General features: G+C 57.0%; 1 protein-coding gene and 1 non-coding gene across 6 annotated transcripts in view; both read left to right on the forward strand.

Moving 5' to 3' along the window:
• UNC13A (unc-13 homolog A) overlaps window positions 1-9,178 on the forward strand; it is a 59,579-nt gene extending 50,401 nt beyond the window's left edge. For 3 of the 5 annotated variants that reach the window (XM_086698668.1, XM_086698666.1, XM_086698669.1), the window contains 5 exons: window positions 111-191; window positions 1,059-1,206; window positions 4,915-5,007; window positions 5,994-6,153; window positions 7,665-9,178. In XM_086698668.1, the coding sequence (XP_086554794.1) occupies window positions 111-191; window positions 1,059-1,206; window positions 4,915-5,007; window positions 5,994-6,153; window positions 7,665-7,965 (783 nt within the window). In that variant the 3' untranslated portion in view covers window positions 7,966-9,178. Of the gene's footprint in view, window positions 1-110; window positions 192-1,058; window positions 1,207-2,274; window positions 2,332-4,914; window positions 5,008-5,993; window positions 6,154-7,664 lie in introns of all 5 variants that reach the window. The other 2 variants (XM_086698664.1, XM_086698667.1) reach the window with 1 other exon arrangement.
• Window positions 9,179-16,752: 7,574 nt separating this feature from the next.
• LOC147583665 (U6 spliceosomal RNA) lies at window positions 16,753-16,859 on the forward strand. The gene has a single exon (XR_015248631.1). It is a non-coding gene; the product is annotated as a U6 spliceosomal RNA (small nuclear RNA).

Raw genomic sequence — 16,859 nt, forward strand, 5'->3', positions numbered from 1 at the left:
AAAGACAGACCCACTCTCCAACTCCTCAGAGTTTTACAGGGATGAGGCCTATAGACAGGCAGATCCCTAAGGTGGGTCTGCCCACCCGGGCCCTCTCTCCATCCATCCAGGACCACATGGTACGAGAAGAAGCCAAGAGCTTGACCCCGAAGCAGTGTGCAGTAGTTGAGCTGGCCCTGGACACCATCAAGGTGAGAGTTCCCACCCCTGTGTCATCCCAGGGGGAGCAGGCAGAGCGTGTGACTTAGGCTTGAACCCACCTCAATGTATCCAATTTACAAACACCCCCTGATGACTCTTCTGTCAGCTCCAGGCTGGCTGATGGCGGGGCCCCGAGGAGCCCTAGGTTCGGGGGGGACAGCCCCAGCTCTGTGGGGTCAGGGCCGGGTAGAAGGGAGGATGGGAATTGAGGGAGCCCGGGAACGGAGAAGCGAGGGCTTTCTGAAAGAAGGCATGTGGGAGGTGGGTCTTGAGAAATGCGTAGGCGTTCACAAGGCAAAGCAAACAAAGCATTCCAGGCAGAGGACCAGTCCGTGCAAGAACACTGTGGTCTCCATGACACAGAAAGCATGAAAATTACTCTAGAAGACATTTTTTGCTGCAACAGAGAATTATAGTGAAACAGGGTTCGCAACACAGTAAGGAGGGTGGTCAGGGAAAGCTCCTCGAGACCTTACCCAGAGGAAGACCACCATGGCAAAATGGGGGTGTTTGAAGTGGGGGGGAGGGACTCCCCATCAGTGAGCACAGTAAATGCAAAGACCCCGAGGCAGGTACGTTCTAGGGAAGACATTTGGAGAGAAGCCTGGGAGGTTGCAGGGTTGGGGCCACAGAGGCTTGGGGAGAGGCGGGAGGCATGGGTATTACTTTGAGAGTGCCGGAAGCCCACCCGTGGATTTGGGACAGGTTTGGAGGTCGGGGAGTGGAGAGCACGACTTGGGTGTTTTGAGGGCCCCCAGGCCATCCGGGGCGCGTCACCACCGGAGGGCAGCGGAGTTGGAGAGGGCGGATTGGGGCTGCCCAACTGGTCTCACCTCTCCCCACCCCGTCCTCCACAGCAATACTTCCACGCAGGTGGCGTGGGACTCAAGAAGACCTTCCTGGAGAAGAGCCCAGACCTGCAGTCCCTGCGCTACGCCCTGTCCCTCTACACGCAGGCCACCGACCTGCTCATCAAGACCTTCGTGCAGACGCAATCGGCCCAGGGTAAGCGGCGGCCTAGCGCGCGGCGACCCAGCCCCTACCCAGCGAGGCTGCCACTGACTCGCCTCTGTGACGTCACGGCCCGGGGCAACTGACCAGCTCCCGGCGCTCGCGAGCTCCGTGAGGTCACCGGGCCAGTGAGGGATCCACAACTCGTGGGGGCGGGACTTCTGACGTCACTGGGCCAGGAGGTGATTGGCATTTCCTGGGGGAAATCTATGACATCACGGGGCCAGGAGGGGATTGAAAGCTGTGGGGCGGGACCTCTTTGAAAGGCCAGGACCAGGGAGCGACTGAAAGCACCAGGACGCGGCTTTGAAGGGCAGGGTCCGGGGAGTGGTTGACATTTAGGGGCGGGGGGAGGCGGGGCAGATGACGCCACGCGGCAAAGGGATGATTGGCTGTCCCAGGGATGGGCGGGGCCCCGGCCTGGAGGAGTGGACGGAGAGGGGGTTTCCATTTCTCAAATTCTCGCTTTCTCTCTCTCTCTCTCTCTCTCTCTCTCTCTCTCTCTCTCTCTCCTCTTGTCTCTGTCTCCTGTCCCTCTCTGAGTTCCCACACAGCAGCTGGGGCTGAGGGGAGCAGGACTCCAGGGTCCTAGTTCCCCTCCCTGAGGACCCGCCCTTTTCAAAACCGGCCCTAAGACCAGGGAGAGATGTTTGGCCGCTGACCCAGGCTTAGCTCCGGCAGGGGGGTAGGAGGGAGAGTTGCCCGCAAGCCGGAAGCTGGGGTGAGGGGAGCGGCCCCCTTCCCCTCCAGTCAGCCCAGGGCCCGGGGCGCTCCCTGGGCGTCAGGCCTCTGTGCTCAGCTTCGTGCCCAGTCCAAGCTGCTGCTTTTAGTGTCCCTGGTGTCCCCCCCCCCCCCCCCCCGGAGCGGGAGGCTGTCTGTCCGTCCGTCTGCAGCTGACGTTTCTCTCTCTCTTGTTTCTCCTCCCTCTCACTCGCCGCCCCCTCTCCGCGCCTCCCCTGCTCCCCGCCACGTACACTCTCGCCCTCCATCCTCGCCTCTCGCTCGCTCGTCTCTCCCCCCACCCCTCCCTTCCCTCCTTTCTCCACCTTCCCCCGTGATTAGTCCATGGTGGAAAAGGGACTAGGTTTACCCTTAGTGAAGACATTTATCCTGAGAAGGGTACGTGCCTCCGCCGCCCGCCCGGTGCCCGGTGCCTGCGCCCCTCCCGGCCCCGGCTAGTAAAGGGCCCGTCCTTCCGCCTCCCCGGCCCGCCGGGCCCCGTCCAGGCCGGACCGGCTGTGGGGGCCTAGGTGGATGAGGGGGAAGGACGGCTTGCTGGTTCCACGTGGGGAAGGAGAAGCGATTCGAGTCGGAATCCGCTTCTTCCTAGGTGCATCTCTTAAGCCAGATCCCGGTCCCCCGGACAGCGCCTGCACGGTTAAGAGTGGGCTCAGATCCCAGCTCCGCCGTTTGGGCGGGCCGGACGCCTGCAGGGAGCATCTCGCCTCCCTGAGCCTCAGCTTTCTCATCTGTGAAATGGGAACCGTCAGGGGCCCTAATTCGTAAGATTGTTTTTAGGATTAGATGAATTAAATGTAGAGAAGTTCCTGACCTGTCATACATGCAGTAGCTCCCAGCGAGTGTATTGTTGTTACTTTTATTATTAATCAATTAATATTATTACTGATGTCATTCTTCCAAGCATAGCAAACTAACGGTTTTCAGGCTCTGACTCTGGGCCAGCGCTTGTGCCAAGAAGCATTTCTCAGGGATTTTTGAAAAGATTTCTCCCAATTGCCCCCCAGGATGGTCCATCATTCCACAGATGAGGAAGCTGAGTCTCAAAGGAGATTAAGCCACTTGCCCAAGGAACCTTCCCCTACGGGAAGATAGTCGGGGAGGGATGGGATTGGGGTACGCACAGGGAAGCCCCAGAAAGACCCTTCCCCTTGGAGCCAGCAAACTACGGGATGGGGGCGCCCAGCACTGCCCTCCTCCCCCTTCTTACTAGCTTTGGCCATGGTCTGACCCCTCACCCCACCCACCATTGCCCAACCACCCCCCCTGGCACCCTCAGTCTGGCCCGGATTGAGCTTGCTGTGAAGCATCAGCCTTGGGGGGTGGGGGAGGTGAGGCTGAGCATGTGACTGGTGGGGGGAGGGGGGACCGAAGCCTGAAATGACAAGGAAGGTGGCCTGGGGTGGGCAGCAAAGATGGGGGGGGGTGCACGCCCCAGCAGTGGGGTGATGGGGGTCTCCAGGCCTCTCTGCCCCCTGAGCCTCAGTCACTTCCTACCCAATGCCAGGTAACCCGGATTAACCTTGGGCACCCACCCCTGACTCTCCCTTTCCTCCCCCATGCATGGGGCGCTCAAGGTGTGGGGAGCTTCCTGAGGGGCAGGGGAGGGGCCTGGTGGGGGTGCTGGCGGTCACAGGTTTCAGGCCCCACAGGATGCCCTTTCCAGAGCCACAGAGAGAGGGACGGGACAGAGAGTGTTAAGCTGCTCCTTCAATGACCCCCATCGGAACCAATCAGTCAGGGCATTCCTGGTAGCTAGAAATAGAGTCAGACTAGGGAATTTGTGGGCCTGGAACCGAAAGATTAAGGGTTACGCTGACACCAATAATAGCTGAATCCAGAGCCTCTAACAATGTCTTTGGTCACTGGTCTCTGTTGAGACGTCTGTGAGGCAGGCTTTCCCCCCATTGGGCAGAGACAGCCTTGCTAGCTTAGCACCGAAGAGTCTTTCCTCAGAGTTGCAGCCAAAGTCTCAGAGCTAACTCTGATTGGCCCAGCGTGGGTCACATGACCATTCCTGAGCCAATCACTGCAACTGTGGCCAGGGAATGCTCTGGGCAGCCATGGCTCATTTAGCCATACCAAGATCTGAGGTGGGTGTGGGGGTATTTCTCAATGGAAACTTGAGATTCTCTATTGGAAAGCGGAATGGCATTGAGGGAGGGAGAGAAAAGATATCCTGCAAGCTGTCGCCTCAGAAGAAGTGAGGACTCTGGGTCGGGTCAGGTTATCACAGTGTTTTGGAGAAGCAGCGAGGAAGCCCACGTGGCTGGAGCAGAGTTAGCGAGGGTGAGAGTGGAGAGAAACGAGGCAGGCCAGGGAATAGCGAGGACACATTGGGAGCGACCTTGCAGATCACAAAAAGGACTTTGATGATTTCAGAGCGAGATGGAAGGCCATGGAAAGCTTTTGAGCAGAGGAGGGAAGTGACCTAACTTAATAGGATTTCTCTGGCCGGTGTACTGAGAAAAGAGGATTCAGAAGGGGGCTACTGCAACAGTCCAGGCATGTGAGGGTGGGGGATGGGACAGGATGGAGGCTAAGGAGGTGGGACAGATTCTCTGGTGTATTCAGCTAGTGTATAGGATGGGAACCCGAAGAGTCTGGCACTGTGACAACCCAAAGGAGAAAATGAAACCCAGGCAGCTAGGGGGTCAGGTGTTGCCAGGATGAGTTTTGACCAGGCGGCAATCACTGGCCTGAGAAAAATGGGGGGCAGGTGCGTTAAACTCAGAGAAGTTAAGAGATCCGCCTGAGACCCTACAGCAAGGCAGTGAAGGGGCAGAACCCAGCGTTCTTGGCCTCCTAAGACCGCGTGCCATCCCAGCCCCACCCTCAGTGCCAACCCTGTCAGGGCTGATGGCCCAGTGCCGCCAGCACATGGTGGGTGGGAGGTGGTCCAGGTCCCTTAAGCGGGTGGGAGGAATGGAGCTCACGCCAAGCATCCTCCCCTACCCCGCCCAGGCTCGGGTGTGGAAGACCCTGTGGGTGAAGTTTCAGTCCACGTGGAGCTCTTCACTCATCCGGGAACCGGGGAGCACAAGGTCACTGTGAAAGGTGAGTCGTCTGAGTTGGGAGGGAGAGTGCCCTCTCCAGGATTCGCTAGTCCTATGACAGAAACCACCCTCAGACGAGCTTAATCAAGAAAAATAGTTGTTATTAAAAAAAAAAAAAAAAAAAAAGATTTCATAAAACTAAACAATTCCAGAAATAAAGCTCTTTCAGGCATGGCTGGATCCAGGGGTACAAACAGTGTGATGGGACTGAATTCCACTTTCTCCATCCCTCCTCCGCTCTGCCTTCTTTTTGTTGGCTTTTATTTATTTATTTATTTATTTTTAGATTAAAACAGACTCGGTTGTTTTAGCCAAGGCCTAAAATACCACTGGTTTAAACAAGATAGAACGAGGGGTGCCTGGGTGGCTCAGTCAGTAAAGCGTCTGACTTGGGCTCAGGTCATGATCTCACGGTCCGTGAGTTCGAGCCCCACGTCGGGCTCTGTGCTGACGGCTCGGAGCCTGGAGCCTGCTTCGGATTCTGTGCCTCTCTCTCTCTCTCTCTCTCTCTCTCTCTCTCTCTCTCTCTGCCTCTCCCCTGTTTGCACACTCTCTGTCTCAAAAATCAATAAACGTTACAACAAATTTTAAACAAAATAGAATGTGATTTTTCTCTAACTCCGAGGACAATCAGCCCGGAGCTGACGTGGAGGTTTTCCAGTGTTGGGGATCCCTGCATTTCTTATTCCACTCTCATCTCTAATGTTTTCCTCCTCCATAAGGTACCAAAGGACTCAGTACCCACCAGCATCCCAGCCTGCAGCTAGGAGAAGAACTTGTAGCGCATTCTCCTGGCCCTTTAAGCCCCAACCTGAAAGTTGTACACATCACTTCCTCTCACGGTTCGCCGGCTGGAACTTCGTCATACGGCCGCGCTTAGCTGTAGGAAGATTGCGGGGGATGGGGCTTTTCAGACAGGCGTTGAAAACCACAGCTGCGTAGAGAGGACCCTGACAGCCTTACCCTCTACTTCCCCCCCCCCGACAGTGGTGGCGGCCAATGACCTCAAGTGGCAGACCTCTGGCATTTTCCGGCCATTCATCGAGGTCAACATCATCGGGCCCCAGCTCAGCGACAAGAAACGCAAGTTTGCAACCAAATCCAAGAACAACAGCTGGGCCCCCAAGTACAACGAGAGCTTCCAGTTGTGAGTCTGAGGATGCTTGGGGGATCACGGGGAGGGGCCATCTGCTGCGTGAATTTCAGGGCCCGCTAGGCCAGAGGGAAGTCTGGTGGGCCAGTGGTGTCTGGGTGCAGGAATGAGAGGGGTCATATCCTAGGGGAGGGCCCTGGGGAGCGAGGCGCCTTGGTGCAGGAGTGACGTGGGCGAGGGGATGGGGGTAACCACTTTGGGAGACAGGCCGTTCCCAGGGGAGGCAGTGAATGTGATATAACATGTTGATGAAGGCTTGTGAAGAGGAAGGGAAGTTTGAGCAGAGGGGGCATGTGGGGCAGGGTCATTTCTGGGGTTGGAGACTCAGGTCTGGTTAAGGGCCATGAGCGATCATGATGAGGCAAGGAACGTGTGGGTGAGGGTCTCAGGGCCATGAGGGCAGGTGTCCTGGAGTCAGCAGTGAGCCTTGTCAGGACTGCTGGGGCAGGTCAGGAGGAGTCTGCATTGGGGGACAGGAGTGGACCGTGGTCCAGGGCATGGGGATGCCTGTCAAGTGGGTGGGGGTGGGGTCACATCCAGAAGGGGCTTCCTGGTGAGCAAGAATGAGCTCAGTCAGAAGCATCCAGGGTCCAGAGGGGCAGATGACCTGGGGAGCATAAATATGTCTGATCAAGGTATTACTTGGGATGGGCAGACATTTAGATCAGGTGTAAACCTCACTGGGGCAGGATAGTGGGGGCAGGGGGCTGTTCCTGGGGGACAGAAATGCAGAGGGGTAAGGGAGCATCAGAGCAGGGGAGAGGTGGGGACCCCTGAAGGACAAGAAGAGGTCTCTTGGTCAGAGGATTTTGGAGTGGTAGGTCACCTGATGCAATGCTTGGGAGCAGGCCCATGATCCAGTTGGGGGACAAATGTCTCCTGGGGTGGCTGGTAGTCCTTGAGGGCCAGGAATGCAGCCTGGGACGGTGTTTCTAGGGAGCGGTGTGGGCATAGCCCATTAGGGCAGGTTCCCTGGGGGCAGAAGCCCAGCATCACTGGGGACGCAGCCTGCTGGTAGGGGGAGACGTGCTGGAGTGTGGGGCGGGTCACTCACGGTGACGCTTGAGAGCAGTTCGCGTGGACAGATCTCCTTAGTGGTAAGAGGGGTGGGCTAGGAAGTATGGGGGTGGGGCACGCCAAGGAGATAACCGGAGTTCAGGTGGCAGCCTGGTAAAGGGGCCTCCGGGCGTGGCGTCTGGGGCGGGGTGGCGAGCAGCAGCTCAGCGGGCCAAAGGTGTGGGCGCTTTGGACGGGGTGGAAGCATGGCCTCGCCAGGGTGTCCTGGGAAAAGTGTCACCTGGGGTGGGGGCGGGGTTTGGCCCTCGGCTGAAAGTAGGATGGTGGCGGTATTGTGGGTTGGAGGTGGGGTGGGGGTTAGAAGGGAGGAAGGAGTGACGGGGCAGAGACAGTACTTGGGGGCGGGGCGGGGCGGGGCGGGGCGGGGTCAGCAGGAGGGGGTGGTGGCCCGGCGGGCGGGGCTGTCCTCACGCCCCGCCCCCTCGCAGCACGCTGAGCGCGGACGCGGGCCCAGAGTGCTACGAACTGCAGGTGTGCGTCAAGGACTACTGCTTCGCGCGCGAGGACCGCACGGTGGGGCTGGCCGTGCTGCAGCTGCGGGAGCTGGCCCAGCGCGGGAGCGCCGCCTGCTGGCTGCCACTGGGTCGCCGCATCCACATGGACGACACGGGCCTCACAGTGCTGCGCATCCTGTCACAGCGCAGCAACGACGAGGTGGCCAAGGAGTTCGTCAAGCTCAAGTCGGACACGCGCTCCGCCGAGGAGGGCGGCGCGGCGCCTGCGCCCTAGCGCGGGGCACGCGGGCGGGCAGCACTGCGCCTGCGCGCGGGGCGGGGCGACGTCTGTGCGCTGGGACCTGCCAGAGGCCGAGTCTCCGGGCTCTGTGCGGAGGGCTGAGTGCGCCTGCGCCCTTGACTTAGCTCCCACCTCTAGGGACTGGTGAACGGACGACGCCCCGCCCCCTCGAGCAGCCACGCCCTAGGGCGCGATGAAGGAAGAAGCCACATCCCCTACTAGAAGCCAAGTCCCCAGCGCCTAGGGGACCTTTCGAGCTGGGATGGGAGGGAGTCCTGCCCCCCTGTGGAGGAGGCCAGGTCCTGGGGCTCTGGTACGGGGAGACCCTGCCTCCTGTCCCCTGGAAAAGCCATAAGATGGGTCCCCAAATCCTGGGGCCCAAGACCAATTGCCAAGTATGGAACTCTCAGCTCCCTGGAGGGGCGGGCCCTGGGCAAGGGGCAGGGCTTCCTAGAGCGCCCCCTGGGGTGGTCTAGGGGTTGGAGGCACTAGAAAGCTGTTTGGAGGGCCCAGGTTGGACCAGAGTGTCTTTTCATGTTTGTGCAAAAAATAAACAGGGAGGGAGGGGAGGATGGGATTTCAAAAGCACATGCGCCCTCGGGCGCCCAAACCCTGGGGGCCAAGTGGACGGCTCTGAAGCACCCGCACTGCCCCCACTTCCCCATGGGGGTTTGCCTCTCCTTTTCCCCCAACATACCCATCCTCATGGCATAGAGTTTAACCCACCCGTTTAACAGATGGCAGAACTGCGGCCCAGAGAGCCGCGCGAGACTTTGCTGAAGGTCCCAGTGCCACACCTTCTCCCCACTCCCTTTGGCCTGTGTGCCCCATCTAAGGGTGGGCTGAAATCGGATGACCCGACACAGCTCCCCATTGCTGCTAACCCCTCCTCAGGGGACCTCCCCCATTCCTTACAAGGGATGGGGGTTCTGGGCCAAGGCCCCCACTGCCCCCTCCCACGGCTGGCTGCCAAGCAAGACCCCAGCCCTCAGCCCTTCCCCTGGGACCCTATGGGAAGATTCCCTGAGGACTCTTGACCTCCCACCAAGAAAGAGTGAGGGTTTGGGACTCCCTGGACCCAGGCACCGCCCCCCCCCCCCAACCCCTTCTTCCTCTCCCAGAATTCTCCAGGCAGGCGAGAAAGAGACCAGAAACTCTAGGTGTGTGTATATATGTGTGTGTGTGTAAATATACCAACATGCTCGGAGCTTAGTCTCCAAAATCTCATTCATTCATTCAGGCACCGTGCCGCAGGATACCCCCAGGAGGGGCCTCCACCTGCCTGAAGCTCTTCCTCCAGCAGGCGTTGGTGGGGCAATCTGGCCAGAGTCAAGTTTCCCCCATTTTAGCTCACGGAGACAGAATCTTTTGGTAAAGGTTGTCACGGCTTGTCTTTGCCCAGAATCTGCTTTTCCGTGTTGGACGGGTGCTTATGGGCCGTTTGCTTTTCCTGCCAGATTGACCAAGCACCAGAGGGAACCGTAGGTGCGGAGGCTGAGGTGGGCAGGTTTGAAGCGCAGCGAGGTCACTGTGGCTGGCGAGGGGGACCACGGGGAGAAGGTGCTGATGTCGGGGAGACCTGCAGGGATATCAGACCGGGCAGGGCCTTGTATGCTGCTCTGGGGAGTTCTGATTTTACCCGAAGAGATTTGGGGAGCCCCAGGAGATCTTAAAGCTGAGAACAGTCTGGATTTCAGGCGTCAGAAGCTCCCTCTGGCTACCTCATGGAGAATGGACGAATGCAGTTTAGGGGAGAGAGAGAGAGTGCTTTCGGGATATTGAAATTAATTCCTGGAAAGATTTTGGGAGATAGAGTAAAAAGGAAAAAACAAAAACCCACCCCTTAGACGAGCCCAGGGCCGATGGGTACAGTTGTTCCTGCTGTGCACTGGCCAAGGGTCTGGCATTTCTAAGGAGGCCATGTGCAAGTCCTAGGTGCTGGGGGTTGTGTGTTTATACTGATGGTTTCCCGGCACGTGGACAAGTCTGGGAGAAGTGGCACCATTTCCTGCGTTACCTGGAGGTGCTGCATATGTCCCCTGAGTTTCGGCAGCTGTGGGTGACTGAAGGTTCTGAACCAGAGGTTGAGATGCAGGTTCTCATACAGGACAGCGGGGGAGGGGCAGGGGCCAGGGGCAGGCTGGGAGGTGGCAAGGGGGGAGCTGAGAATCTCTGTCACATGGACTGAGGGGCAGATTTTAAATTTTGGCCACGGGGGTAGGGGGGTGGGAGTGAGGTGGATTGAGAACACCAGCCAACAGCCAAAGGGGAGGTAACGTGACTTGGGGTGAGCCCTGCGGGATTTCTGGGTGACCAGCAAGAAAAGGGGGAGCTGAGCTTCTGCCTGAGCGAGCCAACTTATTTCCCAAAAGATCCTTGGGAGTCTCTGGTCAAGGCCTGCGTGTGTGTGCGTGTATGTAGGAGCGCGCGCGCACCGTGCGCGCGCGCGTGCGTGCGCGCACCTGCGTGTGTGTGTGTGTGTGTGTGTGTGTGTGTGTGTGTCCAGTTCCCCAGCACCAGCCCAGGCACATGGAGGGAGCTTCAGGGAGTATTTGTTGAATGATTTTTTTTTTCCCCCTGACTCCCAGGCTAGAGCTGTTTTAGAAATTTCCTCCCTCTTCTTTCCCCCAGGGGACTCCTATTTATCCCTCAAGACTCATCCCCAATATCCCGTCCTGTAGAAAACCCTCCCTGCTCCTCCTCAGGACTTCCCCAGCCCCCGTCCCCACCCCTCTGTCCCTGATGTCATGGGACAGGCCCTTCCCCCCTCCTCCCCCTCCCCCCCCCCCCCCCCCCCCCCGGACTGGGGTCTGAGGCCTCTTGACAGCCCCAAGTTCACCCAGCACAGACCGGGCACAGGGGGATGACAGAAGGGTATGCCTAGTTGAACGGTCTTGGGGTGGAGGGTCCGCCTGCGTGTCTATCCATGTCTGGCCATACCAACCTTCCCCTCCCACATAGACCTGGGCACGCAGAAGGCATTCCAGCCAGCCTGTGACTGGGTCGCAGGACACACGGGGGAGAGAGGACGAGAGCAGACGAGGAGGAGAGAGGAAAGGAAAGGAGTCTAGGAGGCCCGAAGCCCCTGGAACCAGGAAGTTCCTGTATTGGAACAAGGCTCAGAGAGGAGCAGGGTTTTCCCCAAGGCCACTCACCACCTCACCTGGGGTGGCCCGAAGTTCTGAGCCCTGGTGGGGTCTAGGGGTTGTATTCGGACCCATTTCACGCCACGATCTGGCCCTAGATTTCCAGGGGTCAGGGAAAGGGTGGAGTAGGGCTGGCCCCTAGTCGGGTAGGGGGAGTGCGACATTGTATCTTGGACAGAGCCGATCCCCTCTCCCCATCCACCCCTCCCCCACAAGAGGGACAGTGTCCCAGAGTAAGGACACAGAGAAGAGGAGGGAAGGAGAGAGAGAGAAGGTAAGAGGACACAGAGAGACCTTGAGATGGAGAGAGAGAGAGACTCGGAGATGGGGAGAAAGGGAAATCAGGGATCTAGAAGGAAGAGGAACCCACTGGTTTCTGGCTCTCCCCGGTCCAGCCTGGAAGGATTTATGTTACACGAGCAGGTGCCTGGCCTTGACCCGCAATCCCTCTCAGGCTCCGGAGCCTGACACCTCACCGTGACCCCATCAGAGATGCAAAAAACTTAACACCCAACTAGAAATCTTTGGGACCTCAGAGACCTTTCTGTCCCCCACACCCTGTGCTGTTCGTTTTGCAGATGGGGACACTGAGGGGCGGGGCAGAGCAGGGACAGCCCAGAGTCGCCCCACACTCTGCTGCCCCGGTGGAGAGGGAAGGGAGCTCACTGGGGGTTCGGGTTCGTATCGCGACACCGCCTGCCCCCTGAACATCCTTTCCTAAGAATCGTCAAGGACCAAAGTCGTCTTCGCTGACACGTGTTGCTTTTCTCTTTGCCTTTTATTTTTTTAAAGAGAGAAATCAAGTTGACGGTGTCGAGTAAGACCTCCCCCTTCCCCAACCCCTGCCTAACCGCGGTGGCTCTCTCGAGACCCAGGTCACAGGCGGAGGGTCCCCTGCGCATCCCAGGCCACACGGCCAGGGGGACTCACGCTTCACCCCTGACCCCGGCACCCTGAGACCGCCCCCCCTCCCCCCAGACCCGGCCACGCAGTCCAGGGGGGTTCATTCCTCCACACACCTTCTCTTAGCATGTGATTGCAAATGTGAAATCAAAATGCTGTTTGTTCGTTCGTTTGTTTTAATTCCATCCCGTTGGTCTGGCGTCGGCACAGATGCCCCCATCTCTCTGTAAATACGTGACTTGGAACAAACATTTAAAACCCAACGAGAAGCGGTCATGAATGCATGGTGTTGAGATGTTTTGCACTATTCTGACTTTTTGGTCTCTGTAAAAATATTTTATTAACAGCAGACATTAAAAAAAATAGAAAAAACGAAAAGCCTCAGACGTGTGGTGGCTTCCTTTCACTCCCGAATCAGCAAAAACAACAACCAAAACAGCCTAGCACTTAACACACACACACACACACACACACACACACACACACGCTGTTGAACACACTTCCCACCCACGAACTCAAGATATTGCAGAGGAAAGGGGGCGCCTGGGGAGCTCAGTGGGTTAAGCGTCCGACTTCGGCTCAGGTCATGAGCTGCGGTTCGTGGGTTCGAGCCCCGCATCGGGCTCTGTGCCCGACAGCTCAGAGCCTGGAGCCTGCTTTGGATTCTGGGTCTCCCTCTCTCTCTGCCCCTCCCCTGCTTGCGCTCTGTCTCTCTCTGAAAAATGAATATGCGTTTAAAAAAAAAAAGGGGGGGGGGGTGCTAACTTAAAAAAAAAAAAAAGATACTGCAGAGAAGGAAAGATCCGGGATCTGAACCGAGGACATTCATGCGGTAGCTGTCGCTCTTAGCTCAAGCAAGTTGGGACACACTCATCTTCAACCTACGGCCCCGTCTGTTGTCTGTTGTTGTTTTTTCGAATGTAGCAGGTAAGAATCTCATTTCATAAACTCGCATATGCAGAGAACAAACCCTCCTTTTTCTGCAGCTCCTTCTAATTTCTGTTTTGAGCCCCCATCCCACCAGGGGGCAGAAACGGAACCTCACCCAGCTCAGGGTTTCCTGGGTGAATTTGAGGATCCCGCTCTTAAGATCTGGGGTGGCTTCCGCATTTGAGTGGCCAGGGCAGGGGCCGTGAGCTCGGCCACCGGGAGCGGGTTTCCCTGAGGGCTCTGAGCTACCAGGAACAGAAAAAGCTAAAAGCAGGACCCGCAGCAGCGTTACCTAGGCCTGAGGCTCTCCTCCGAGTACGCCCTCAGGGAGCCTTGCACTTGGGCCGGGAGGCCGGAAGCAGCCTTGGAGGGGGTGGGGGTGGGGTTCACACGGGGGAGTATTAGCAGTGAAAATGGCCAGGCCAGAACTGTCTGCGTCGTGTCAGAAGACGCAGGCCACCGGGGCCCCTGCAGGTCTTTGCTGACTGCGCCGGGCTGCAAAGCTTCTCTCCTCTCCCCTGACACCCGGCAGTTTCCGTAGCTGGGCGCACGTCTACACAGCGTGTCTTCTGCATAACTGCTCGCTTGCTCCCTGACAGAGGGGGCTGGCTTGCTGGCTGCTCGCTACAAAAGGTGCGCAGCCCTTGGCCCCGTGTCCCCTCAGCACGTGGGTCCATCGTGTCACCCTCGAGGCTTGGGAGCGGGAGCGGGGCGGGGGTTGGGGCTCACGTCGCTGCTTGTGCTGTGGGAACCGAAGGGGCTGGCTCGGGATCGACCGAGTCTTGTAGCCAAGGCCATACCTGTGGGCGAGGGGCCGGCTCACCCCTGCCCTTCTCTCTGCGGGAGGCTTTTCTCCGACCAAGGACGGGAATAAGTGTTAGCGTGATGTTGACTGAGAAAAACCCAGTCTTGGGGCGCCGGGGTGGCTCAGTCTGTTAAGCCTCCGACTTCAGCTGAGGTCGTGATCTCGCAGTTTGTGGGTTCGAGCCCCGCGTCGGGCTCTGTGCTGACAGCTCAGGGCCTGGAGCCTGCTTCGGATTCTGCGTCTCCTTCTCTCTCTGCCCCTCCCCTGCTCGCGCTCTGTCTCTCAAAAAAATGAATAAAACGTTAAAAAAAAACACACACACACACACATTAAAAAAAAAAAAAAGAAAACAACAAGTGTTGATGAGGGTGTGGGGAAGTTGGCACCCGGGTGCCCTGCCGGTGAGAATGGAAGACGGTGCAAGTCGCTGTGCAAGACGGTCGGGAGGGCCCTAAAAAGCTGAAAAATACAATTCCCTGGTGAGCCAGGAATCCCGCTTCTGGGAACATTCCCCGAAGAACTGAAAGCAGGGTCTTGAAGAGATATTTGTACACCCGTGTTCACAGCAGTATGGGTGACAATAGCTAAAACGTGGAAGCAACCCAGCATGTCCATCAAGAGATGAATGGATGAGCAAACCGCGGTCTATCCACGTTCTGGAATATTCTTCAGCCTTAAGAAGGAAGGAAAGTCTGACCCAGGCTACGACATGGATGAGCCTTGAGGACACTATGCTGGGTGAAAGAAGCCAGTCACAAAAGGACAAATAAATATGATCCCACTTACAGAAGGTCCCTTGAGTAGCCGAATCTGTAGAGACAGAAAGTAGAATGGGGGGGGGGGGGGCGCCAGGGGCTGGGGGAGGGAGATGGGGGGGTTCGTCTTTAACGGGGACAGAGTTCCAGTTTGGGAAGATAGAGAAGTTCTGGAGGCAGATGGTGGTGATGGCTGCACGACATTGGGAACGTGCTAAATGCCACGGGGTTGTACGCTTTCGCCCGGCTACGTTTATGCTATCTGAGTTTCATCTCAATTTTTATTTATTTATTTTTACTTTTTTGATGTTTATTTATTTTTGAGAGAGGGAGAGAGAGTATAAGCAGGGGAGGGGCAGAGACAGAGAATCCGAAGCAGGCTCCGGGCTCCAAGCTCTCAGTACAGAGCCCGACGCGGGGCTCGAACTCACGAACCGTGAGATCATGACCTGAGCCGAAGTAGGCCGCTCAACGGACTGAGCCACCCAGGCGTCCCTCAATTTTTAAGAAGAAAAACAGGCAGCTGGGCAGATTGGGGCCCCTGGGCCATGGTTTGCCAACCTCTGACCTAATTAATCCATTATTCGACTTCCCCTCCTGCTTCTCCTCACCTCTCCTAGCCTTGGGCTAAACTTCAGCAACCATCCCCATGTTCAGCCCACCTGCCCCTGTCACCTGAAGCCCCAGCCCCAACCTCACCCTGTCCTCCTGCTCTGCCCCCAACCCCCCTTAATCTACCCTAATCCCACCCCATTTACCCACACCCTCTCATCACTCCACCTGCCAACCTGCTGGGACCATCCAGGGAACGTAAGAAAGATAACCAGGTTCCTGGAGGGTGTAATCCAATTATGTGATTCATGATCCATGTACGATTCCATTTCATTACATAATTTATTACACTGCGTGATAATTACTCTGTTCCTAATCCTGCAATTACATATAATAGGCTCCATGATTATGCATCCTACAATTACCCAATCATTCTTACCATCGCCATAACGTACAGCGGTAAACGAGGAGGACGTGGTGGGTTGACATCAGAACCCGCCCCGATCCAGCCCCTTTCCAGGCGGAGGCTGCAGAGCTGTCGCCGCGCTCACGGACTTTCCCCGCAGCTGGGCGCGTGCTCAGGTCCACCGACGCAGATGCCTGGGGGAGTCTGGAAGGCCGGGAGAGACCCAGAGCTGTCTTGCTTTTTGCTTCCCCTTCGCTCTGCCAGCTGCCAGGCACGGGAACACCTGCTGTTCTGGAAGGTGCATCCCCTTGTCCGGTGACAGGCTTGGAGGGCGTCGGAAAGCAGTTGTGGCCGACGCAAAGGCGGCATTCTATTTCTGGATCACAGATACAGGGTGTGTGCCCAGCGTGGGAAGTTTCAAGGCCCACCTGACTCTCTGCCTTGATTTCGAGGAGCTTCGGTTCCCCTGGTGAGCAAGTTCTGCAGGATCATTCCTGTAGGCCCAGTCCTGGTCCCGCTCCTGGGCACCAAGAGTTGGCAAACTATCCCCGCCCCCGCTCCCCCCCCACCCCCCGCCGCCGCCAAATCCAGCCCACTGCCTGTTTTTGTAAATAAAGTTGAATTAGCACATGGCCACGCCCATCCATTGACTCTTTCGGCGCAGCCTGCGGCTGCTTTCACGCTACAGCCGCAGAGTTTCCTGTGTTAAACCCTTTCTGTTAAAAGACTGGGTGGCTCAGTCGGTTAAGCGTCCGACTTCAACTCAGGTCATGATCTCGCAGTCCGTGAGTTTGAGCCCTGCGTCGGGCTCTGTGCTGACAGCTCAGAGCCTGGAGCCTGTTTCAGATTCTGTGTCTCCCTCTCTCTCTGCCCCTCCCCTGTTCATGCTCTATCTCTCTCTGTCTCAAAAATAAATAAATGTAAAATAAATAAACATTAAAAAAAATTTTTTTTTAAGACTTCAACTGGTTTTTCAGGGCGCCTGTCTGGCTCAGTCAGTACAGCATGGGACTCTTGATCTTGGGGCCGTGAGTTCAAGCCCCACACTGAGCATATAATTGACTGAAAAAAAAAAAAAAAGACCTCTTAATTTGTTTCCTACCCTTAATCCTGCCTGACATGCTACATTTTTGATACATAATAAGTGATGATACATCCACAGACCCAGCCGCAATTACAGCATGCTACAGGGGAATGTGGAGGACTGAATAGTGTCCTGTACCAAAGATACCCACGTCCTACTGCCCAGAAAGTGTGAATGGTATTTCAAATGGTAAAAGAAGCGTCCTCTGTGGCAGCCCGTATCCTAAAATTGGAATGATACAGAGAAGATTAGCACGGCCCCTGCACAAGGATGCACGTACATGGCAAAAGGAACGTTGTAGACGTAA

The sequence above is a fragment of the Puma concolor genome, chromosome A2 (assembly GCF_028749965.1).
Source record: "Puma concolor isolate L17-30 chromosome A2, mPumCon1.1.hap2, whole genome shotgun sequence".
Classification (NCBI taxonomy): domain Eukaryota; kingdom Metazoa; phylum Chordata; class Mammalia; order Carnivora; family Felidae; genus Puma; species Puma concolor.